The sequence below is a fragment of the Phasianus colchicus genome, chromosome 13, assembly GCF_987193195.1.
Source record: "Phasianus colchicus chromosome 13, bPhaCol1.hap1.1, whole genome shotgun sequence".
NCBI classification, from domain to species: Eukaryota; Metazoa; Chordata; class Aves; order Galliformes; family Phasianidae; genus Phasianus; species Phasianus colchicus.
In genome coordinates this window covers 10,534,380-10,559,958 of record NC_143448.1, presented here as the reverse complement: position 1 = coordinate 10,559,958, position 25,579 = coordinate 10,534,380, and the positions used below count along the sequence as shown (strand labels likewise).

The window sequence follows — 25,579 nt, the reverse complement described above, 5'->3', positions numbered from 1 at the left end:
TTCTTAATGCCAATTAATTAAAAGTCTAGTTGTTGACCATTACTGCCTTTTGAGCTTCATGTGCTTTTTCCAGGCATGCTGTGGACCATCCATCAAGTCTGTACCACCCCAGTTTGTTTTGGACAGGAGACAATGTTACAGGCTATTCTAAAACCAGAGTAAGTGACATCCACAACATCCCTAACTTGTTCATCCAGCACGTCATTTTAGCACAGAAGACAACCATGTTGGCCACATACAGTTTGACCTTAGTAAATCCACACTGCCTGTTCTGAGTCGCATTCTTGTCCGTGTGTTTGGAAATGGCTTCCAATGGATTTGCTTGGTAATATTCCCAGATAAAAAATGTACTGATACCTTAAAAATTACATCTAGTTCTTTGCTAATGCTTAGGCTAATCCCTTTCAGAAGAAGCCAGTTGATTACATGTGTGGAGTTTGTGACACCTACGGCATGAGCCTGATGTGCTGGTTGAGGGAATTTTTGGTAGGGAGCGGCTGAGCAGGTCAAATTCAGAAGGAACCTAGGCAGGACATGCCTACTACTTCTCTGTTGGGAGTCCCTTTTTTCCCAGCCTGGCCACCATGAGTGACCATCCTACTGTTGTTGCTATGGCTTTTGTGTTACCATAAGGCAGTTCTAAACGGAAGAAACAGGAAACAAGGAAGAACCAGATCAACAGATGGTAGAGCATGGTATTGTCTGACCCAAGTGCCAACCCAGCAGGGATTTGACTGGTTTTGAAAGAGGAAGAAATAAGAGAGAAGGGGTAAGGTTAGTTGTTTGGAGAGTTGGGTGCAGGCCTGGTCATTTCTAGAGAGCATGGGTATTTCAGTCAACAGGAAGGGTCAGGCACTTGCCAAAATACACACTAGCACAATGGCCTGTAGCAGGTTGAATTCACAGAAGACGGTTGAGTTTCACTAGGTATGACTCTGGCAAAGCCTTTTTCCTGCTCTGGCCACGCAGTCCGACCTGGTGACTTTCCAACCATTTTCTTTCTTACTTTCTATCATCATACTTATCTAGCTATTGTAGTTCAGGCCCTTGTGAACCAATCTGGCATGCCCTTGGGTGGCTTGAAGCTCTCTCCTTGTGACAGATAACAGCACTTGCTCCCAGCCAACGTGACACCTCTGAAGTCTTCTGAATCACTCCTTTTGTATGGAAAACTCTTGGTAATGCTAGTCAGAACTGGCAGGAGTCACTGGTGTGTTCACAGCTGGAAAGTTTGGCAGACCAGGTACGTCCCCTGTGACTGGAACTAGAACAGGTAATTGCAATTGAGGAAAGAGGCAGGAAGGTGCAGTGGTGGGAGGCAATGAGCCTGAGTGCATGAACACTTGGGCAGGCAGCAGTGCACATGGCTTGCTAATTAGACAAAATATATGTAATCCTGTCATCTTTTACTGTACCAATATTAATGTGATTGAGCAGCTGAATTTCTGCCTCATTTGCAATCTTCTTACCTAGCGCATTAGAAAACTTTCAGCAGTGGCACACAGAAAAGCAAATAGGACATTGGTGTAGAGATAAGCCTGCTGTGCGTGTGCACGTCCATGTGCATCTCTGAAGGAGACACAGTCTCAGGCATGTATGCCTAAGGTTTATATTGCTCTGCACGGCTGGCTGAGGTTTGAAGGTCTGAAGGTAAGTGTGTGTGTACCTGCATGCTGGAGTGCAGTCCCTCATGCGCTAATGAAATCTGACTTGCTGGGTCACCCTCCTGCTTCATTTGCAGTGACACAATATCATTTAAAGTTGTTTGCTTATTACAGAGATAATATCACAAGGTGTGGTGCCCTGATGGGAGCCTAGCAAGAAAGTAACACTCATTCACCCACCCACCTTTGGCAGATTGTCTGAGGGTCCCTCATTGGCTTCGTGACGGAAAGCGGTTGATTCACCTCCACCCAGCGGTAATTACGTGTTGCTGCCTACTGGAAGTTCCCATGTTTGGCATTGGACTGGTAAGCCTAGAACTCATTGTTGAGATTCACTGCAGGGTAAAACCATCACTCCTGAAGCCTTTGTTTTATATTCAGCCTAGTAAGTTACTTAGTACATTATATCATTTACTTGTGAATTTTATATCATCATTAAAATGCTCCTAGGTGCTGTTACCCTGGTATATTTCACAGCAGCTATTTGCATGCAGCCTTCCCATCAAACAGGGAAGCAGTTCTGGTAGCAGAAATCTTAATGATGTTCTTTTGTTGCCTTTCAGAACAGTGTCTTTTTTTTTTTTTTTTTTAAGTGTAACTCCTACTGCATACAGAACAGCTCCTTCCAGAAGGGCTTTGCTAGCCCCCAGAAGCTGATCATTTCAGCCCCTGAGCTTTAAGGCACAATTGCTCCCTTGTCAGTGCAGTTCTTACCAACGTAGGCTGGCTTGGCAGGTCTCCACTTCTTCTTTGTTTAAGTTTGTTTATTTTTATATCAGAAAGGTAGTAAAATTGACAGAAGAGGTTTATTCAGACTCTAACTGTACAGTTTACCACACACACAAAATAAAACATCCAGCACACTTCATTTTAATTTATGCCATCAATGCCAAGCTGTTAAAATACCAGAGTTAGTCCACTTCTCCCTGTCTTGACCATTTGAAACCTTTTGTGCATCAGCGTGCCATGCTGAGTTTTCTGTTCTGCATCCTCCATTTTTTCAGGACATTGTTGATATAAAGTGGGAAAACTTAACTGAAGCAAGCCCAAGCTCATAGGGTCCCAGTCCCCAGCATACAGGGCTTTCCCTGGGACAGAGGTGTGGGACTCTAGGGCACCTTTGGCAGCTTGGCTGATGGGACCTCTGTTGGGTGGAGTCCACCAAATGGTTCAGGTGTCTCCTCACTCAGGCTCTGAGTGTCCTGTCACTGTAGGGAGAAGTTCCCAAACAGCATCAGAACCCACGATAACCTCTTCGGGGTCAGGCTTCCATTTGGCTGAGCCCTGTGTCCTGGGGCACCCGGAGCTGCTGTGCTGAGTAACCTGTTTCATGAAGTGAGCACTAAATCCAGAGACCTTACTCAACCAGTGGGTTCTCATGTATGTATTAGATTTAGTATCCAAATGATCCTATAAACACAGCTATGGAACAGGAGCTGCAATCTATTTAGCAAGGTCTGTTTCCATGTATGTTCATCAGTGAGTTGGGATCAGAGTGGGTGTAGGTCCTGGGGATGGATGACTGGAGTTAGCAAAGAAGAGGTGTGGGTGGATGGAGTAACATTTCAAAAGAGAAGGCGAATTCACAAGTCCACTTTTTCTAGCTGGTCTACAACAGTACTGCAGCTGTAATGATACATGGGGTCTGGAAGAGGGAATAAATTGTCTCCTAATGCCCAGTTTAGTGGAGGGAATAGAACAGCCCAACTGCAATGCAGGCAGGAGGAATCAATTCACTCAGTATTATTTGTTAATATATGAGCTTCCCTACCTCTGTAGGCATTGTAATAGCAGTGTCATCTGATACAGGCCTGCAGCATGTCAACTAATGGACACACTGCTGCTGGGGAAGTTCTCAGACAACCTGACCATATATTGAAATCCTGGCTATAAAAGCAGCTTTATTTCTGACCTGAGTGCTGGGACTGTCCAGCTTCCAGCCCCACGTGTCTTCTGGTGCCTGCCTTCCAGTTGTGAGGCTCTGCCTCTCCCCTGGGTAGTACCCAGGCCAGAGTCTGCTCTGTGAAAGGGAATAAGTCAAGTTGCTATGCTCTGCTGACAAGAGTCACTTACCAGTGTCACATGAAGGCTGGGATCCACAGGTTTGTCTGAGAGCCCGTCATGTTCAGTGCTACTGAAAGCCAGTGGGATGGGCTGCCCGAATCCCTTTGGCGCTGATGCAAGCTGTTTAGCTTTCTTTAGCCATGTCTGCGTGTCCACCACCAGCATTGCTGAGTGTCTGTGCCTGTGTGCTCTGCAGTGCCTCCCCTTAGAAACAGCTAAAGGACATTTACCTCCTGTGCTTGATGGGATGCAGTCTCTGCTCAGCAGTGGGTGCAACCAGGCTTTGGGAGCTTGAGTCTTGTGCATGACAGCCCAGTTCTGCTGCTTGCCCTCCTTTGGGTGAAGTGACCCTGGTTTGGCGGGTCATACACCCACACCTCCAAGCTGTCCCAAAACTAAGTGGTGTGTCATCACCTTTGTGCTCCTCCCAACTGAGCAGAGATTGGATTTCACGTCCCCTTCTTGTATCAGAATTGTCAGTCTCAGCACAGACTACATGTATATTTTTTAATTTGTACTTTAGGAGAATTTTGCATCATAAAATGCTGTAATGTAATAGCCATGTAATTGATGACTGGAAGTACTCAGATCACTGGCTCTCAGTGCAGTAAATAGAAAGCAGCAAGGTTCTGCTGTTCATTTCCAAACAGGTGAGTGGGAGCTCTGAGAGCAGGAGCGATTAGTGTGTCTGCAGGTCTGGTTTCTCCTTTCCCTGAAGTGAAGGTGGGTGTTAGTCTGAGGTGTGCAACATCCACATCATGCCTGATCTAAGATTTGCCAATGTGTGCTCATTGCTTTCTACTCTTTAGCAATCAAACAGAAACTTTTCAGCTGGTACCTACTGGGTGACAGACAAGGTTTGAGAAATAACCTTTCAGTCACTGTTGCAATATTGTGAAAATGTTCTTAGGTGATAAGACAGCTGCATCATGTGACTACAACCCATTATCTCAGCACAACCTGTATTCCCCAGTATGGCTCATTTTTTGTTACTAAAAATGTGGAGTAGTGCTCTGGGTGGTCATGGATAACCTGCATGAGAAATGTACCAGATGGATGTGAAACTTATATTAGCATGTTTCCCTGTTCTAGAACCATTTAAGTTTAGTCCTGCTTAAACAGCATTGGTGATAAAGGCCACGCTGCTTGGGAGTGGGACTGGATCATTAATGCTATATGATAAAAAGGCCTTGTGCTGTCAGTACTGTGATTGCTCAGGACACAGCTGGCACTCTAGTTGCTTTCTGAAGCTGTATTTAAGTTTCAGAATTTGTATTATTTGCCACATAAACCATTGTAAAAATGAACGTAGCGATATGTAACAGACAAAGGTATCTTCCCATTAAAGCAGTGTTGAGTCATTATGCATTACCACCAAAGGAACAAACCAAGTTTTATCAGCAACAGTTGGCAGTATTTCTATTACATGGCATTAACCGATAATTTCTAAAAAATGCCTGTTAATTATGGTATTCAGCCCTTGCAGGCAGTTCTATTTTACAAGTGCAATCCAGTATCCAGCTGAAGACTGTAGCCTTTTATTGTCATCAAACAGTCATAGAATCATAGGATGGCTTAGGTTGGAGGAGACCTTAAAGATCATCTAGTTCTAACCCACTTGGCACGGGCAGAGCTGCCACCCATCAGATCAGGCTGCCCAGGGCCCCATACAACCTGGCCTTGAATGCCTCCAGTGATGGCACATGCACAGCTTCTCCAGGCGGCCTGTGCCAGTGCCTCACCACAGAATCACAGAATCGTAGGGGTTGGAAGGGACCTCCAGAGATCGAGTCCAACCCCCTGCCAAAGCAGGTTCCCTACACCAGGTCGCACAGGTAGGCGTCCAGGCGGGTCTTGAATATCTCCAGAGAAGGAGACTCCACAACCTCCCTGTGCAGCCTGTTCCAGTGCTCCGTCACCTCACCGTAAAGAAGTTCTTGCGCACATTGGTGCGGAACTTCCTATGCTGCAGTTTCTGGCCATTTCCCCTTGTCCTGTCTCCACACGCTGCTGAAAAGAGTCTGGCCTCGCCACTTTGCCCCCCACACCTGAGTAAAGATTTTCTTTCTAACATCTGACCTAAATCTCCCCTCTTTTAGATTAAAGCCATTCTCCTTTGCCGTCTGTCAGACTGTGTAAAATGTCGATTCCCCCTCCTGCTTGTGAACTCCCTTCTGGAAAGCCACAGTGAGCCTTTTCTTAAGGTAAGACCATTTCTTAACCTGATTCCGTTCTGGGGAAGTCACTGTTATCACTGTTGGTTTTTTTTAATTTTATTTTTGTTTGTGTTGGTTGTTTGGTTTTAATCCTGACACTGCCAGGTAACATTCAGAAGAGATGCCTTACTCACCGCTACCTCTGGGCAGCTCGTCTGGCTGGCACACAGCCTGCCAGCTCAGGGCAGCTGCTGAGCTCCAATATGGCACGGCACTTGTGGCTGGGCTGTTGGGCAGCCAGCTTCAGAGGCTGGGTGAGCTGCCATCCTTACTGCAGCCCTAACACTAGCAGCAAACTGCAGGTCCTGGGGCAGAGAGGTTTGCACAGCGCTGTGTCTGCATTGCAGCACCCAGTGACATCAGCCCAGGCTTCTGAGCTGCACTGTGCATCCCTTGAACACTGAACCCCCATGATACATAGGGCAGTGGGGCTGGTGTGTTGCATGCTGCCGCAGCCATCTGCTGCTGCTCTTCAGCTGCTCTCTGGAGGTGTCTGCAGGGCTCCCAGTACGTCTGGAAGACGTCACGTCATGCCACCAAGCTTTATCTTCTGGCTACACAGACACATCCTAGAATGCACAGAGCAGGAGCACATAAGGATAAATCTTCTGTAGGTAACCATAACTGACTGAAAGAAGTGACATTTGTTTTGTACTTATCACTTTGTCTAGCAGTAATTATTATTGCTAGTGTTAGTGCTTCAATTGCAGTATTACCTGAGGCTGCCTAGGCAGCCTGGGCTCCATTGTATTTGGCACAAACACATCCACACTCCTCCAAAAAACTCTCAGATCAGAATGCAAGTGACTTAGGATGGCAGAGAGTAGGGATAAAACCAAATGGATACAATTAGCCTAGGCACATCTTAGTCATTCTCTTGGTACAATTATGAAATGGACAAAGGTAGCGCCAAATAACCTCAAATGCCCTTCTAGCTATAATTAATTATATTGCATAATAATAGTGTCAGTTTAAACATTGTTTAAAACCAATGCTTTGCTCAAAATTACAGCCACACTTAGATCTTGCACAACAGACAAACACATAGCAGTGTCTTGACTTCCATTTTCTATTTCATTGTGTCATCAGTGCATAGGAAAAGCTCTTGACCAAAGAGCAGTCAGTGATACAGCGGTAAATAGAAGTGGGCAGATTCATCTGTCTGTGGTATATGAGGAGCAGGTAAATATTAGAAGTGCCCATAGTAGAAGCAGGTACAAAGGGAGTGCCCTTTGCCTGCATTTACCCTTGACTACACCACTTAGAAGAGTTGCATAATTGATACAATTGAACCACATCAGGCTCCTACTTATAGAACATAATGAAATGGTTTTCAGCATTGTGGATCATGCTACATGGATGATTGCAATATATACATCCAGGCAGAATAAATAAAACCATTTCCCTAAGGTATTATGTCTCTTCATCTTCTCTGGTTGCACCAGGACTTAATTCTGAGAGCAGTTCTTTGGTGCAGCACGTAACCCTGTGCTGCTGCTGCACACACTGGTGCAGAGCAGAGGGCCTTCCTAATGCAGTACATGAAGTGCTGTCAGAGACTGGTGGAGTTTAGAGGCACAGGTATATGCACCATAGACTATGCAGCAAAGACCCCTGCATCACACTTAAGTTTTTCCTGTTTTCAAACACCTGTTAACCTGTATGTGACAGAAATGTGGCTTGCCTGTAGGAAGTACATTATTTGATAGCTGCTGTCAGTGATGGAAATGGGAGCGAGGCACAGAGTGGTTCCTGGATAAACAAACAACACAGGGGAGCTTCCACCCCTCCTCCCCCTGTCCCAGTCTGCAATAATCACTCATTACTGGGTCTTACTCTGTGGCTGCGTCATCCAGGGATGACTGTGGGCTACAACAGAAGCACGAGCATTGAGTGGGACTGAGAAAGAATGACCATAGAAGTTACACAGAATATAGTGCTGTGCTATTATTTTCTCTCTTCTTTTTTTGTTGTTGTTGCTTTGACGGCAAAACTATAGCTCATTTAGAAGTATTCCTCTGGCTGGATGCTTTGCCCATTGTTACATGGTGTTCTACTACTCCTATTGCATCATTTGAACTTGGCCTTTACTTATGATGCTACATTGTTTTCTGTATACACTTTATAATTAGAACTACTAATTGCAAGCTTGCCTGTTGCCTTTAGTTGCTTTTCAAGAGCATTACTTGCAAAAAAATCACAGTTACGCAGTTCTTTTCAATTGTTCAGCAAGTATTTTCATAAATAGAAGAGAAACCAGGACTATGTTTTTAACTTAGCAGTTTCTTGGCTTTAGCTGGTGTGCAGAAATACACGAACCACAAAATGGAGTCTTTTCAGAAGCTGTTGAAGTTCACATCATCCTCCTTTTTCTTCTGAATAATAAAAAAAACCACCTTAGGTATGCTGAGGTTGTTCTCACCAGCTGTTACCTTTGACTTTAATTGGTGAGTTTTTTTTGACGTGTAGAACTGCTGCCTAAATGTCATATTGTCATCTTTGTGATACGTTTGGGAAACAGCACACAGAAAGTATCCATGCAGTGTAATTGTTCTGCAAGAAAACTAGTCATTTCCATACGCATGCTGCAAACTTAAACACAATGGTCCCATTTTATCATTTGTTATTTCAAACTTTGCTGATGATTCAGTGGTGTTATTCTGGTTAAAAATTGGAGTACAGCAGTGAATCAGCTCACTGGCTCTGCTTCACGCTATCTAAAATGAGGATCCACCTACAGGTAAAGTGCTATCACTCCATGAGTATCTCACGGACTGCAGTCTGTCCTGGCTTGTCAGGTCTTCATCGGAAAAGGATTGCATGGGTTCAAAACCAAAGCACACGCTGACTGCCGCTTTAGTCAGTGGGAGCACTTGTGAACAAGATGAGCTGGTTTTGGCTTTTCTAATGACAAATCACTCCAATACTGGAGCGTAGGGTTACTTTTTTTTTTTGATGTTGATGCTTTCATTACCCATGGCTGCCACAGATGGAGAGAGCAGCACCTTCACTGCTTTTCGCCTCTTCCCCAGCAGGGCTGCAGGGCGTAGGGCAGTGCTGTGCTGGGAGCGGAGGAGCTGGGCGGCAGCGATGCTCTCCTGGCACCGCGCAGTGCTGGCGGTGGCTGCAGGGAGACACCTCCCACTGTGTTTGTGCAGCACTGGTGGTTAGATCTGCTGCTACAGCTGTTTCGTTGGCAGCCACCAGCTCAGCTTCACTATTACGCTTCAGTAAAGGCTCAGTGGAAATAATGCTGGAAAGCATATGAAGGTGAACTCAGCATGTTCTTTCAGTGTGAGCATGTCACGATTTACTAACCAGCCTCTATTCAAACTGCCAAGTATATTCCCTCTTCCTTATGTCATTCCAGTTGGTTCCTTTCCCAGAGTTGGTCTTAAAGGACATCCCACAGAAATCTGCTCTCAGCCAGTGCCTGCAGATGTAGCCCTCTCCTACTCGCACTTACCTCTCCTGGATCCTGTTAATGGATGGATTACTGGACAGAGCCCAGCTGTGTGATGGTGCTGGCACACTGAGCAGGAAGCAGCAGTTCTTGCTTTGAGCATCAGCCATCACAGAGGACCTGAGCAATGAACTGAGTGTGTAGATTTATTTGCAGGGTGAGGGATGATTAAGGTGAGGCACCTTTGACACACTGATGGACTGGGAGAAGGGGCTTTGCTAGATGCCTGATGACTGCCCATGGGATACAGCTGGAAAAGGTCTTTTGTTTCCACCACATGGTAAGATCATCACCTCAGGAGTGTCCCTGCTGCTGCCCATACCCAGCAAAGCCTCAGGCCCAGCGTGCCCAGAGCTCTGCTCCCAAACTCACAGTGCAAGCAGTGTCACACAGGCTGCAGTCCTCAGTGTGACATCAGCACCGATGGCACTGCTGGCCACCATGGATTAGGCATGAGCTTCTTCACCCTGCCAAAGGCCCCTTTGGGTTCTTCAACCCAGCTGACAGCAGGTGAAGGCTGACACTGCCTGCTGCTGTTCAGCTTGAAGGAGCTGATGGTGTCAGGCTGCAGGGGCAGCTGGGTGACACCATGTAAAGAGCCGCAAATTGCTGGCCATCCTAGCAGAGAGGGGAGGGAGGCCATGACCTGCTGCTCCCCACTGCAGGCACAGCCTTGGTGGCAAAGTTTGGCTGCAGCAGATGAGAGATAAGCCCTGTCTGTAATCACAGCACACAGCCTCCAGGAAAGAAGTGAAGGCTCCATTCTGCTGTGGCACCCAGCCCCTACCTGCACGGAGCAGTTGTGCCAAGGAGTGCCAAGGAGACGCCAGGTGAACTCAGGAAAAGTGAAACATCGTGAGAAAAAACGGGGAATGAACCAGAGAGACAGAATCTTACAATAACCCCAGTGTAAACACAGGCCTAGTTTTTATCTTGTGCAGAGAGATTGTTTTTGAGAACAAATGCAGAGTGAAATGAATTCATAAACCTCTGTACCAGGTGCAATCATTAGTCAGTAAATGAATTACACATAATTATCTGCTTTGTATTTAATTCACTTGGCTTCCAGTTTCTTACTCTTCGTACAGTGAAACTCTCTATCTCTCTCACACAAACACACTCTCCATGGGCAAGGAGGTTTTGGAGGGCTGCCATCATCCTGACTCATGAATCAGACTCCATGATTTGAATGATATTTATCTAAGCCTGCAAACAAAGAAGATGGCTATGTGTCCAATGAGAGAATAATTATTGTTATTATGTTTATAGAGCAACAAAGTTGGGAGTTAGGACCCCGGGGGAAAGGTGGCAGGAAGGGCGAGCTGGGCAGAGGCAGGAGGCTGTAGGCAGTGTTTCAGTGCAGGGATGTGCCAGGGCCTTAGCAGGGCTCCCCACTTCTGAGTCACCTCTGCCAGGCATCGCTCAGCAGCCACGGCAGGCTGCAAGGTGATGTCTGCTTCCGTGGGATGCTGCCAGGGCTTTGGCAGCGGCTGAAAGCTTGGGGTTGGCTCAGAGCACCCCAGGCAGGTCCATCACCAAGGGGACAGAGGACAGGGATGTGCCTCTGTGACACATCCAGAAAGGGAAAGAAACCCATAACAGGGAAAACCATCCTTTGCAGGTAGCACAGCTGCTGCCACAGCAGGTTGCTGAGACACAAAAATGTCCCTTGGCACGGCAGTGGGCTCACCTTGCTTTGTGACTTCAGTGCAAGCATGTGCAGAGGAGCGCTGCTCACTGCATGGGAGAGCTCTGGGTGCTGTGACAGCAGCAGTGCCACGTGCGAGCCAAGTCAGTGCTCTGTGCACCTATGGCAGTGCTGGAGGAGACTGCCTGCTGGGGCCATCTATGGCAGGCAGTAAGCTTGGGAGAACAGGTGACTAGAATCCTGTATTTCTAAAGTGCCATTAAAGCTTCATCTCGCCCTGTGACACCCGCTGAGGTTACAGGGACCCACCCCTGCCAGGAAAGGCATCTGATGTGCGTGCGCCTGTGCCTCCGCTCTGTCAGGCCCGTGGAACAGGCCTGGTCCCACCCATGTTCACAGCTGATCACAGGTGATGGTGACTGGAAGCTCTCCTTTGGGTTGGCACCACCAAGCAGCCCCTGCCCAGCACAGCAATGGCTCTTTCTGCAGAGCCCAGAGATGAATACCAGACTGGAAGTGCCTTGGTTTGTGATTAAGTGCCACCCATCATAAAGGCAAGTGGCTCTTCTGTTGAGAGAATCAGAAATCTAAGTACCATTTACCTCCATTAACTCAGCTTTAGATGGTAAAGCTGGAGTCACCTTGCAGCCATCTCTAATCCCCTTTAGGTTACAACACACAGGGAGGCAGCAGCACAGACAGCCAGGTGAGGACACCCGGCAATGCAGCAAATGTAGAACAAATCCCACATGGGGAACAAACCATCCTGCTCTTGTTCTGCAAAGATTGGTGTGAAATGCTTCCAAATTTTGCCCCGGTTATTGGGAAGGGGATGAAACCAATAAGTACTTGATAATCAGTGCTGCAAAAAATGCCACTAAAAATGGAAACTAAATAACTTGATGCTACTCCAATCAAACCACTTATGGAAACAAGTTTCATCTTGCTAGATGTTTTAACTGATGAATAAATTCATGTTAATATCCCAGGAAGAAACACGGAAAGGCTTTGACCAATGAAGTACTGCCAGTGCAATGGTACGAAATGATCCTCTGGATCACAGAGCATTCCTTGGGGGACATGTCTTGCAAGCATTGGCTTTTTTAAACTGCAGTAAATCTTCCTTACTTAATTCCCTTTTCAGAATAACTTAAATTTTCTGGAGTAGGTTGATAGAAAATATCTATGTGGTAACATTAACAGCCCAGAGGGAAAAAAAAACGTTTTTTTATAGGAGAGCAATCAAAATATTGCTGAGACAGGACTGGCCACAAGGGGAGAAACAGTGGTTTCTGGACTTTTGGTAAAGCCCAGGAGTCCTGCACCAGGACTTCCTCCATTTCACAGAACTGCTGCGTGGCCCTGGGAACGGCTCCCAAAATATGTTTGTTTATCAGTTGGCCCAGTAAAAATATTACTGCTCCCCACACATTCTGTCTACAAAGCATCTGAATGCCCTTGAGTGGAGGAGGTGAAGGAGGAGGAGAAATAACCCAGCACTGGTCTCCGTAAATAATGCTGCATAGGCAGCAGTTCCTGCATCTCTCACCCCCTCTCACTGATGCACAAAGGCTTTATATTATTGTTAGAAGGGAAACATCAGGCAATACCCAACCTGAGATGGCAAGCAGTCCCCTACTTTCAGTCTCAGAGAAATAATGCCATGAAGCACGAGACCAACAACGCCACAAATACTTCTCTCTGAGCAGGTTGACAGAAAGCAGCAGTGTGAGGCCATAACCTGCTGCTTTGTCATAGATCACTGCATCCAGCACACCTGCTCCTGGGCACCTTGGGGCTGTTGCTGGACATAAACACCTTCAACTTTTCTTAACATTGCAACACAGATGGCAGTTGGCTTTGTACATCCCAACACAGTCATACCATCACGTGCACCACAAGACCACAGAGCAGCCATGTTCCTCACTGTCAAACCCAAGGAGGTTTCTGAAAAACGTTGCTCTGCAGTTCCTGCTCTGATGGCAGAGAGCAGCTGTGGGGCCAGCAGTGGCCTGAACATTGCACGGCGTGGGCACAGCAAGTTCAGGGCTGCCTGTAGCTGCCTGTAGAGATGCATTTTTTCAGCACACTGTGCACTGACCATCAGGTCCCTTCTAGTGTGAGTACTGTCTATTATGGTCCAGCATCACTAAGGAAATATAAATTCCAAATTCCTAGAGGAATTTTTCCCAATTCGCAAGCTGTTCAGTGTTAACAAAGTTATACACTGGAGTCAGTGACAAAAGAGCACAGGTTCAGCAGCAGAGATGTGAGATAAGTCCTACAGCTGCTGGACTTGTTGAGTTACTCCAGTGAAGCCAGACAAGTAATTTACAGAGTATTTTAATAGTCTGTGCTTGTTGGGATTGTACTAATTTTTCATGAAGATACTGAAGTAATTTACAATAGGAATATTGTGTACCAGCCCTGGGAAGGTTGCATCGCAGAGCTGTGTGTGCTTTGGATGGCTTAGAAGGGGACGGGGCAAAGGAGTGGAAAGAACCACATCCTCCTCTTGATCACAAATCACTCGTGTTTGTACCTGAAAGACCATAAATGTGTCTGTTTGCAGTGTCCTGGCACGCAGCCTGGGAACTTCCATTAAAAGATGTAGCTCCACCACACTGCAACTCCCAGTGCCAGACATGGATCTTCAGCATGCAGAGAAAAGCTTTGACATCGTGACTGGCAAAAGAAAAAGCCTGATTAATCTGGCAGTAGAGTTCACCATTGCTTTCCCATAGGGCTGCCGGGGTATTTCTCCTCTGACGTTGCAGCACACCCTGGCTCCCAGCTGTTACATGATTCCATTTTGTCCTGTTGCACCAGCCTCGCTTTAGGACAAATACATGAATTTGTGTTTTGGTGATGTGAGGCAATGTAACCCTGACCTTGTGTGGTGCTTCACCCAGACGTAACGCATCCTCTGAAGCCAGGGGGAGCATGACTCTAATAGCTAATGGCAGGGCAGGTCATGTCCTCCACGTCCCGGGCACAGGAGGCACCTGCTTGCTCACAGCCCGACCTTCCCAACCTCCTGTTTGCAGTGAAGGAGTCAGGACCTGGGCTCCCACTGCACCTCTGTGGTGGGACCGGGCTCTGAGGTCATACAATGTCCCTCAGTGCCACTCATGAGCACAGCTGTGAAATCCAAGCTTTTCTGAAGAACCCACTCCTGCCCATGCTTTCTGCCATTCCGTGCCAAAGAAATGCCAACTAAACCCATTTACAATTGTTTTACTTGACATATGGGTCCCAGATATGGAGAACTTGCCAAAAGAAGTCCCTTTCTGTTGGGTGTGGGTATGCACTGTTGAGCTTGGCTCTACAGGAGGGAAAGGACAAAAGGACAGCCAAAGAGAGGAGAAAAGCTGGGCTGGGAGGGAGAGGCAGAGGAAGATTTTGCGTGCGCCTGGGAAGGAAACAATGGGACAAGGGGAAGGAATTAAAAGAACCACATCCTTCTCTGCATCACACCCCTGCAGTTTGAGTTACTCATGTTGGACCAACCCATAGCGCCTAACATCGCTCCCCTGTGAGTGCTGTGCTAAGCTCTGTCCTGGCAGATGTGCCCATGCACCGTGAGGGGAGCAGCGCTCATGGCACAGCAGATCAAGCCTCTCTCCTTCACAATGACATTCTGACATGTCTTCATTAGCCTATTCCAAGTGCATGCACCTAATCCAGTCCCACAGTCTGGAACATAAGCCAAAGCATGTTCCTCCCTCCCCTCCACCTCTGACCCCACGGCCAAACCAACCCTGACCCCACAAACGAGTTCTCCAAAGCTCTCAGCAGATCTTCCAGCTGGGATGTCCTTCTCACCCACTCCATTGCCCTGCAGCTCCTCTTAGGGAAGAGGGAGGGACAAAGACAAGGTAGTATTTTCTTGTACCCTCTTGTTGCTCTCTCCTCTCAGCCCTGCCTGCTCCTCAAAGCTCAACCCTCTGCTCATGAACTGCATATCTAATTAATGACAATCTTGGTCCTTTTTTTCATTATTCCTATATTCCATAATACAGTCATACTATTTGTGATATTCACCTTTCTACACTATCTGTATATTCAAAGCATTTGCAACCATTTGCTGCTTAAGTACAGCTTTACCACTTCCAGAAGCAGTGCAAAGTAAAGGGGGGGATGTCAACCCTGCCTCCCAGATGGACCCACCAATACAGAGAGAACAACAAGGATTATCAGCAGCACCCTCAGCATTTGAGTGTCCAGTATCAAGTCTTTTGTTCTGAATAATCCAGAAATTGGTCTCAATTTACCATTCCCTTCAATCAAAGGATATCTGAAAGTGAAAGGCTCCAGCCCTCTTGTCATTTCTGTGTGCCTCCTTTGGAGGCTCTAACATCTATGTGTCTCCTCAGGCACATCACTCATCAGGGATCTCCTGGACACTGAGCCACTGACCACAACTCCCCAGATGTGGCCTTCCAGTCAATTCCTTTTCCACAAAACAGTCCATTCAAACCCCTGTCTCCAATACAGAGACAAAGATGTTATGTGGGCCGTGTCTAAAGCCTTACAGAAGTTCAGGAAGATGACATGAATTGCTGCTCCCGTTTTAGAGAGAGAACTATACATGCTTCCAACTCTAGCCATTCTATGATTCTATGCCCAATTTTCCTGCCTCCAGAGATTGCAGAGGAGTTTTATTCCTCACTCACTGCACCCACAAAAGCCATGGATTGACATTTTAGGATAAGCCTAAGCCAAGCTGAAGCCACCATCCTCTCAGCTCTCAAAGTCCTACGGCTCTGAGGTCACACCTTAATAAATAGCACTGCTACTTCAAGAGCTTTTGTTGCTGAAAGCAGGACCAGTACAAGGGGACAGGTTACACACTTGGAAGCATGCAGAGTCCTTCAGGATTTATTTGTTCACTCCAGAGAGAAAGTGAGTCATGAGAAACCTTAAGGTGGAGCTCTCAAAACAAGGAGTGTATAAATGATTAGCAAGGGAAGGTCAGCACCAGTCCTTCAAGTCTGAGCGTGTCCCACTGTCGATGTGCATAAATAATACCAGCTGGATGCTTGTGGCTGTAGGAGAACAGCTATCGCAGTTCCAGTCCCTTACACGACTCTGGCTCTTATCATCAGTGACGCTGATCTCAGTTTTCTTATAAAAATAAAGTGGCTGATAAATGGAATTCAATCAACAGGTCTAGTTTCAAGTCAAAACTGCATGCTTGACAAAAGCCAAGATTAAAAAATGTTTAAAAAGCTTTTACTACATGGAGATTCAAACACAGTGACGGGAGATGGACCTCAGTTCCACTTGCTCTCATGCAACAATACAATTAATCATCTTGTCAGATAAAATCCGATTGCAAAACCTATATTAGCACACTGATGCAAATGAATGAAAAAACATTCTCTGTTTTCTTCATACCACAGGCTGAATTTAGAGCATTTGCAGAAAAGAAAATGATCAGTCACCTTCTCCAGTGAGCATAAGTGATGGTGATTCAGTCAGAGATATCTGACAAGACCACTGGCATCTTTTTTTCTTTTTCCTAAGACAAACTCTTACATTACAGAGACGCTCTGTGGGTTACACACAAACACCCGAGTACGTTATCTCTAGATCCACTGATACAAAGCGGTACTGCATGACGCAGCACCTACCTACTGAGTGCAGCTGAAAGCTTGGGGGGGCTGTACTTTCACCACTAACATCACAATGGGGGAATCCTGGCCAGTTTTGTATTTTATTATCCAACTGTGACAAAATCTCTTATGGAGACAATGAGCACCTTTTCCACTGAGCTTTCCTTCAGATCCTCTCTATGAAGTTGCTAACCAAGGATTGAAGTCGGACAGGTGAGCTGCAACATAGGGACTGGCCAAGTCCTGAGTAGTGCAGAGCAACAGAAACTTCTATGGAGTATAAAGGTATAAAACCACATACCTTTATCTGGTCTTATGCTAAAACACAGAGGTAATTTCACAGACATCTGCATCAGTTGCACAGCATCCGGTGAAAAAGTAGTTTTTTCACCTTATTTCTATTTAGAAATTCAAGAGCACAACCCTACCATAACCCAGCAGTTAGAAGCAATGCCAAGAAAAGCTATTTACAAACAACAGACAACATGGGTCACCAGCCTGTCCTTCCTCATGGAACTTCTCTTGTTCATTTTGCTTTCACCCATATTCTAAGACCCCTTGTGCCCTACATGCAAGTAGATACTTGGCTGAAAGTAAAGGATGTGACAAAGAGAAAAGAGACCATAGAGATGCTAACTGAACCCAGCAGCCTGCGGGGAACGAGGTGGACCCCACACTGTGGGATGGAGACCACCAGTTTGAACAGGATAGAAATGAGCATGGATGTGTTTGTGGCTCCTGTCCCAGCTGAACAGAACAAGTGACGACTGCATGAAGCCAGTACAAAACCTGAATGCTGACCAGTGTCTCCTCAGCCCTACTTTGCCCCCAGGCAGAGGATGGCAGGACAGGGGACACTCCTGCTCTCCAACTCCTGAAACAGAGGACAAGAAGAATGTAGTTCCCATGTGTTCAGGTAAAGGAGCATCTCTGGGCCAAGTTTCATACACGCATGCTTCCCAGCCTGAGTGCCATCTCCCTTACCAAGAGTACCTTGCACCACTGCTTTCTGTCTGGCGTAGTTCATACCTCCTCCAGTGACTCTCCGGTGCTGGCGCAGTGTGCCTCGCTGCTGGGTCACTGACCTGAAGAATTAAAACGTGATTTTGAAGTTTAACAAAGTTTAACATTGTCCAGAATGGTACAAAGTTCGGTGAGGTCAATCTTTTTTTTTCCTGTCTACATACATCTATAGCGTCTCAACATAATGCATTTCTGGGTGTGGTCCATACATCACTTTGACTTGAGAATCTTACAACATTTGACAAATATTAACAGTAGAGTACAGAATCCTTACTCTGAGCCATTCTTACCTCTCAGGATAGCTGCAGGGCAGACGTACTTAGCTCTGCACAGAAGAACAAGTGCTCACATAAATGCATTTTGCCTAGAACTGTGTGATTCTTGTGCATTTCCGTAGGCATAGTGAGTGCTGATATGGGCAGGCAGGAACGAAGGAATGACATGCAGTTCGTCTCTGTCTTTTCTTCTTTGGGAGGTGTTACAGAGGCTGCCCTTTTCAAAGCGTTTGCCAGTGGAATTAAGCCTGCATCCATCCTATGTAACAAAAGAATGAAACGACACAGTAAAAGCTACAAACTAATCAGAGGTTTGGCAGTCACTTTAGATCACAGAAAAAATGTCTTGATTCACATACACTTAAATGAATAAATAACCAAATTAACTACTTAAGCAGTGCTATCATTCTTTGTCAGTGTGATCCTCAGGCTTATGCAAAGTGTGTGAATGCTCTCTATGCAGTGCAGACAAGCATTTCAGAGGGAAGATGCATTACTCAGGTTTCTTTACAATGAACTGTACCGAAAAAGGATGTTAAGCCTGTAAGCTCAGAATTGCCTTGCCTTCATCATGCAAGCACATTGCTGAGACATGGCTAGCTGACAGCACAAGCTTATTCTGAGAAAGTCATAACAAAAGACATGTATTTATTCCTTTTAAAAGAAATGAGGAATAACCCTGAAAGCTGACCAAGCTCTTTCCTTCTGTCCCCTTTGTTATTTTCCAGTATCTCTGGGCCTGAGTCAAAACCACAGCTGTCCATCTAGCTTTCCCACTGACTTCTGTGGGGTTGGGATGGGGCTTGCATGTTATCTGGCCTCAGTGCTGTCCAGAGCTTGTCATCTTATATCGCAGGCTCCCAGAAAGACAGAGCAGCAGACCCCAATGTGAGGTAAGAATACAGATTAAGGCCACCTGGCACAGGTAACTGTTTTGACACAAACAGCGGTGAGGCATGGCTTCAAAATCCAAATAAAGGAGTGATGCCTTAGCACGATATCCTGTGTTTGAAGAGAACCAAGCACAGCAGATGTGGAGGCTTTGGGCAGTGTGATTTGATAATAGTATGAAGAAGAAATAGAACTGTGGCTGAATTTGATGTTTGACTACAGTTCTTGTCCTCTCAATTTTGCTAATATACATTACAGCTCTGTTTTTTTTCTGGGAAAATATGGACATATGAGGGAGGTATCTCCCTCCTTTCTACTTGCACATGCAGTCTTTTGAGGTGTCGTCTACTAGGGATCTAGGCACAAATTTTGTGTTATCCAAGATGGCACAGAGAGCATCACTGTCATTCCTAAGCTTGCTAGTCGAGCTACCTGAGCTTGCTGTGTCCTGCATCAGGAGACATCATTGATCTTTGCAGACCAGCAGACTTCTGTTCTTCTGTCCCCCGTGTTCCCTCCTAACCTGTACAAAGTATGTGAAGCACAAGGGAGAAAAGTCAACATTTGTTCAGTACAACTTTGCACATGGGATGGAACAGCACACGGCACCCAGAGTACATAAAAACAGCTCTCCTTACACAGAGTGGGTTTTGACTAAAGAAGTAGAACCAGGAAGGAAATGGTTAAAATCAAAGGAAAAAGGCACAGTCTAATAACCACAATAAACAGCTACTGACCATGCAGTAATGCAGTGGTTTCCATAAACCTGGGCACTTTGCAAGAAATTGCTGGCCCCATCCACTGCTATCTTCTCGAGCATGCAAGCATGAAGGATGTTCACTTAGGTAGGAAAATATGGGAACTCCTTTATTCACACCTAGGAAGAAAATTTCTTCTGCTGGTGACAAACCCCATCAAATACCAGAAGCCTCACCTCAACCACAGCATGCAGGCCTGCAGTCATGGAGGAGAGTGCTTCCACAGCTGAGCATCCCACTTCTCCATGTATTGTGAGGATCACCCTCCCACTTTGCAGACTTTCTCTGCTGTTCCTGAAAGGCTTTTTCAGGGAAAGAACAGAATTTCCAAAAAATCACATTTTTCAGGCTAGTCCATTTTTATGGGTGATAATTTTCATCATCATTTTTAAAGGGATGGTTCAGTGGTCCTTTGAGAATTTGAGTGTCCGTTGTTTTTGCTGTTTGGACAAAACAGGCTATAACCATGTGCTTTAAAAATAAATAAGTTGTTAATACCCTGCTGGCCTTAAATAGAGGTTCTGGCATACGCACCTTCCCTTTGGGATTTTGATTTCTCAGATCTGAGCTCCATCATTTGGCAGCACTGCAAAGTGTGCCACATTTTCCCTTCACATAAATCCTCACACAATTTTTTTGGAGTGCAGTAAAGGTGTAACAAAACTCTCACTGGACAGACTGAGGCTCTGAGAAACAAAGCCACCAAAAGAGCAGCTCCATAAGGGAAATACTATTGTCACAAGTGGACATGAGCATCACCACAGGTAGGATGATGAACCTGAGGGCTCAGCTCCCTGTTGGGACAGTGGAATAAACGCACTGTAAGAGTTTTCAATTCAAAGAGCAATAAACCTTTTTCCAGTCAACCCCAGCATGCACCTAACGACTTATCCTGCATATTGATAATTAATCTGCTCTGTTATCCTCATAACCTTCCTGTTTTGGATGTTTTCTCTTTTGTTTTGTAAACTCAAATCTGATAAATAATGCAATCAGACTTCTCCTCTCCAGCCACTGTCATTTTGTCCTACAGTGCTCAATGCCACTTAATAAAGTGACAAGAAATAACGCACTGACTGCGATGTATATTGCTTGCGTTCGTCTTCATCGCAACAATGAGTCATTATTCAGAGTATGTTTATGTAATATCATAAATACCAATCTCTGGTATTTATGCAGCATAGTATTTACTTGGGCAAGTTGCCACATGCACTAAAGAAGTAAACAAAGAGCCATTCTTTGGAGGGTTAAAAAAGTCTTAAAACGAATCCAATTTTCCTTCATAAGGCACTCCTTGTTATTTTACCTAAAGTGGCTCTTTAAGATATACAGTATGATAAAACACACAATTCCTGGGAGACGTAATTATGGTTCCTAAGAGACTGGTGAATAAACAATCAGGAAAAGAGTGTTTGTTTTCCCTAGGTTTTTCTTAACTATTAATGGAAGGCATTAAAAAAAAATGGGGAGGAATGTGTTGGGTCGATAAACGGTAAGAAAAGCTGAGGAGCACACTTCACTGAACACACAGGGTTTCTGCCTTAAAAGCAGTACTATTTTATTGGATGGTAAATAATCCTATTTTGCAAACGTGTTTGCGGTGGGTGTAAATACCACAGTGCACTCTTTGTTATATTTACTGTACTGCGTACATCAATGGCACAGCGCGTGTTCCAAAGTAAAGAGCTCGCCTTGTCTCACGTTACCTTTAAGCATTAACACAAACAACTTCCTTCGAATCAAGGTGACAGAACCTTCTGCATCGTACGAAATGTTCTATCTGACACAAATTCCTCAGAGCGGCGGGGGCCCCGTCTGGCACAGCGCCGAGCCATGGCAACTACTTCTCTAGCAAATCAGGGACTGCAGTCAGCCCAACACAGACACGGACACTGGCAACGTGGAAGATGGCTAAAGCAGAATCAGCAGCTCAAGAAAACCTTCTTGCAACCTACATATATCAGAACACAACCAAACAGGACAATGTTGTGTCACATTGGTCTACATGAAGTCACTCAGTGATCTATCACTTAAAAACACACGCTCCCAATGGCACTGCTCATTTCTCTACATCAGGTCCCTCTCCTGTAAATCAAATTGATGGAACCAAGTCATTCTGTTAGTGAGCAAGTGATGGGCTATGGAGTGCCCTCACTGAAGCACAGCTTCGCACTGCAGGGCCTGGGCATGCCCCAGCTCCTGCCACTGCAGCCTTCTAACCTCGTGTTAGAAATCCCGCATTCCTTTAGCAGAGACAAATGGAGACCTTACCTTCCTCCTGTGGCAAGTGGGTGTCAGAGCAATAGATCACACCTGCTGTAGTTAATGTTCATTTCTGATCCACTTATTTCCTTCCAAAAAAAAAAAAAAAAAAAAAAGACTGCAAAAGTCACAAAGGAGCTTATTTTCCTCAAGAAGATCTGAAGTAAATGCTGATGCCATTGGCAGGCTGAAGAGCACACATGGGCCATGGGCTAGTATCTACATGATGGGAGATATTTTGTCTCTTTTTATCTATCCTGCTCGTATAGATTTGCAAAAATGGTGACAGAAGAAACGTATGCACAGGATGAATCTAGTCAAGCTAGTACTTGTTCCTGTCTTTAGGATTTATTAGAGAAGTGAATAAACATACTTGTTGTGGTAATTAACCCCACATAAATCACAAATCCAGTCTTTATAGGGTTTTGTTTGTGCTGCTGTCATTAAGAGCTATTCAGTGTTTCCAAACTGGAGGCAGGCCCGAGGTGAAACCTCAGCAAGCAAAGGGAGAGGATGCACAAAATGGGGGACAAAGCAGGGAGACCCTTCAACACCGGGCTGCTTCCTTGAGGCTCCAGCAACAAAACCCACCAAGTCTGAGCACCTCTGGGCAGTCCCAGCTTGGTAACTACATTTTTGTCATCTAAGAAAAATAGATTTGACCACCAGGCTCTCAACCACCAGGCCCTGATCGTGTGAGGCCCTTTCCTCTCACCCACACAGAGCTCAGGATCTGTCCAGCCCAGTGTGTGGCACATGTGGATACTGCAGTACAAATTGTTCGTGCCAGACTGGGCTGTTAGCTGCTTCTCAGCCTCTCAATGGTCCCTTCAATGGTCTGCAGAAATCCTGTCGTTGATTTCAGCAGGCATGGGATCAGCGTTAGACCTCCCAAACCAGATACCTGCATGGATGCACGGTGGCAGTGCTAACTCTGCCCTCAGGAACAGCCCCTTATCTCCTTCTTTGCTGGGACCATCCTGCCCTGTGCCTTCCAGCAAACACCACTGGTAAAAGAAGCCTCTCTCCATAAGGAAATGCCTTCCCTTCTGTAACAAAGCCCTCAAATTAATTAGCGGTGTTGTGATGCCTTCGAAGAAGGTCTGAAGTGACACTGTAATGCTGACTGAGTGGAGTCTGGCAAGTTGCTAGACCTCTTGCTGACATCTGCCATACAGAGCATGCAAATGATCGAGGTTAAGTAATAGCAATGAGGAACAAGACAGTTTCTACGCACACAGTTTTGATCACTTCGGCAAGGAGTGGTCGATCAAAGATGCCTCTCAGTTCAGGACACTTCTTACTGGAGGAAGATTACCCAGTGAATAATCTGGAGCCGCCCAGCTAGGAGCCTGCTGGAAGATGAAAATATAATGAGCTCTTCATAGGTCAGTAATGCTTGTGAGACAACAACGCTTTTCCACTCGTGCTATGAACCCATCCTGTCTTCAGGCTACACTGGTGAAAAAATGATCACCCAACAAAGACAGCACAACACAGCGAAATTGAAAACACATTTAGCAATTTGCATACCTTGCATGCCATAGAACACCCCCAAATCCTGGTGGAAATGTGCATAATGTGCCAGACATCTTGAACCCAGGAACTCCCCTCCCCATAATCCCCTGGGACTAAAAAGTTTCTGATTGTACTCCAGCTTCCCCATAAAAGCTTCATTGTTACAGCAGCCCAGCCTTTACCAGGAGTCATGGCATCGGGCCACAGCCTCCAGGGACACTCTCAAGCTGCACAAAACAAGTTTTTCCAAACAGTTTAAGTATTTCCCAGCCCAGACTCTCACATTCTAGTTGTTTGTGCAGGGACAGTAACCCACCAAGCCCTGCCTAAAATACTGGTTGTTTAAACTCCACAGAGACATTTTTACTAACATTCCTTACTGCCGTAACCTCTTGACCACTTTAAACTACTATTAACGGGCAGACTCCATATGCCTAATGTCAAGGAGTCATCCCTGCTTCAAAAAAAGCAGCAATTGGACAATAGATACGATTGCTGCTTCCTTAGAGCCGCTGCTGCAGCTGGAAACGTCTTTGTTCAACTGGACTTTGCAGCAGAGACAGCATCAATGAGGCAGCACTCGGTTGCAATAAGGGTTTGTGATGAAAGTGGGGACATTGACTGGGTGAAAGATGGTGGGCGCAGGGAGGTGATGTGGTCCAGGGGAGCTGTGCCTGCTGGAGCCCTGTGTGTCCCTGCAGGGCTGAGGCTTCGCTCTGGTCAGAGCCTTGATATCCCATATCTTCCCCTCTGTTCCTGCTCTAACCAAGCTAATCAGGGCACTCGTTTGCTAAATTAATACTAATTAGTGAAATGCTAATTAAAAAAAGGTCTGACTAATTCACAGCTTCTGTTTGTCACGGACTCTCAGTACTTTGGAGGCACCAGCGTGTGCCCAACGTGCAGCCAGAGCCAGGCATGGGTCAGAGCTCCGCCGTCCTCGTGGGAGCGAAGCACCTCTCTGAGTCACCGCTCAGCCATGCAGCGTTTGGTGGGTTTTAACACAGAGCCCTTCAGAAGGTGGCTTTTAGGTGGCTCACTCTGCAAAGATAACAAAACAAAGTGAAGAGGAATTTTTGGAGTGCTCAGCACCAGGCCCTGTGCCTGCCAGAAGACCAGCAGCCCTCAGTGAGCTGCTGCAGGCTAGTGAGTGCCAAGGGACAAAACCTTTGTACAGGTGTCTGAACTCTCTGCTGTTTGAGGAAATAAAAGGCTCATGAATTCAGCTAGTGGCGTGGCCAAGGGCCCCCAGTCCGTCAGCACATTATGCCCTTAGGCTCTGGGCAGGGATAAAAGCTGCATGGACAGACAGCTGCCCTCATGTCCTCTCCAACGGGGCAGCTTCAGCCAGCAAGCATGTAGCACAGCGTCACCCAATACCTTGGTAAGGCCTTTGGCTCAGTTTGGTCTAATTTGCTAACACATGCACCATAATTACAGGGCTTGTGTTTAGGCATATCTCAAGAGTTCCTTGTACATGTAATAAGAGAACCTCATTCATCTGGATCCCATGAGGGAAGACCAGCCCTACACCATCCAGGGCCAAAGCCCTTCACACAGGTGCCATTGAAAGCTATTGGGAATCAGTTGCAGATCAAACCTGATGTTTTGCAAAGTTCTGTCTTTGTTCCTTGCACTTTCTGGCAGCCCTTATGGTGCCTGCTGGCAAGGCAGGGACACAGGCAGGCTTCTCACAGAGCCCTGTGTCGCTCCAGCTTCCCAGTGCAGTCCTTCTTCCCTGCTTGCCCAAGCTGGGGACACCTTGGTGAGTCTGAAGGTACCAAACTGGGGGGTGCTCCTGAACGACAATCACTGCTCTGCTGGTGGGTGCACAACAGAAGGAAGGAGATTTGACTGTTTGCATGTGGCTCCTTGCCAGCATAACCACATTGCTTAGAGTTGTACTGCCTTTCTTTAGCTTTAATAGCTACTGACCAGCATAGCTTTCTCTGCAAAAATTTAAATGGAGGCCAAGTCCAAGTGTGGAAATTGATCCTTTGCCTTCTGTGTGCCCAATGGCAACATCTTCTGTTATTTAATGAGCTCCGTCTCGCATATTGCATGGAATAGGTTGAGCCTCAGAAGTGCTTCCCGTTGTTGTATCAATCCTTGGCCAGGTAATGCAGCTGGGCAGCTTCTCCTGGCACTGCCCTCAGCTTGGGATGAAGCTTTTCTCTCA

The 25,579-nt window shown here is 46.1% G+C and overlaps 2 protein-coding genes across 29 annotated transcripts in view; one reads left to right on the top strand and one right to left on the bottom strand.

The window, feature by feature from the left end:
* The window catches only part of LOC116244009 (uncharacterized), a 51,163-nt gene extending 40,722 nt beyond the window's left edge, over positions 1–10,441 (top strand). For 6 of the 24 annotated variants that reach the window (XR_016470567.1, XR_016470566.1, XR_016470565.1 and 3 more), the window contains 2 exons: positions 74–769; positions 1,103–2,401. Coding sequence is in view for 13 of the 24 variants with exons in the window: in XM_090149318.1 (XP_090005444.1) it covers positions 1,858–1,970; positions 5,828–5,932; positions 9,315–9,389 (293 nt within the window). In the remaining 11 variants the exon portion in view is untranslated. Of the gene's footprint in view, positions 1–73; positions 984–1,102; positions 2,402–4,378; positions 4,452–5,827; positions 5,933–9,314 lie in introns of those variants that run through there. The other 18 variants (XM_090149329.1, XM_090149321.1, XM_090149327.1 and 15 more) reach the window with 15 other exon arrangements.
* Positions 4,921–25,579, bottom strand: part of LOC116244011 (uncharacterized) — a 147,919-nt gene continuing 127,260 nt past the window's right edge. For 2 of the 5 annotated variants that reach the window (XR_016470569.1, XR_016470571.1), the window contains 5 exons: positions 23,120–23,234; positions 21,892–21,971; positions 19,295–19,922; positions 17,987–18,230; positions 16,294–17,758 (listed from right to left, as the gene is read on the bottom strand). Coding sequence is in view for 1 of the 5 variants with exons in the window: in XM_090149331.1 (XP_090005457.1) it covers positions 24,367–24,441 (75 nt within the window). In the remaining 4 variants the exon portion in view is untranslated. Of the gene's footprint in view, positions 6,514–16,293; positions 17,759–17,986; positions 18,231–19,294; positions 19,923–21,891; positions 21,972–23,118; positions 23,238–23,415; positions 24,442–25,579 lie in introns of those variants that run through there. The other 3 variants (XM_090149331.1, XR_016470570.1, XR_016470572.1) reach the window with 3 other exon arrangements.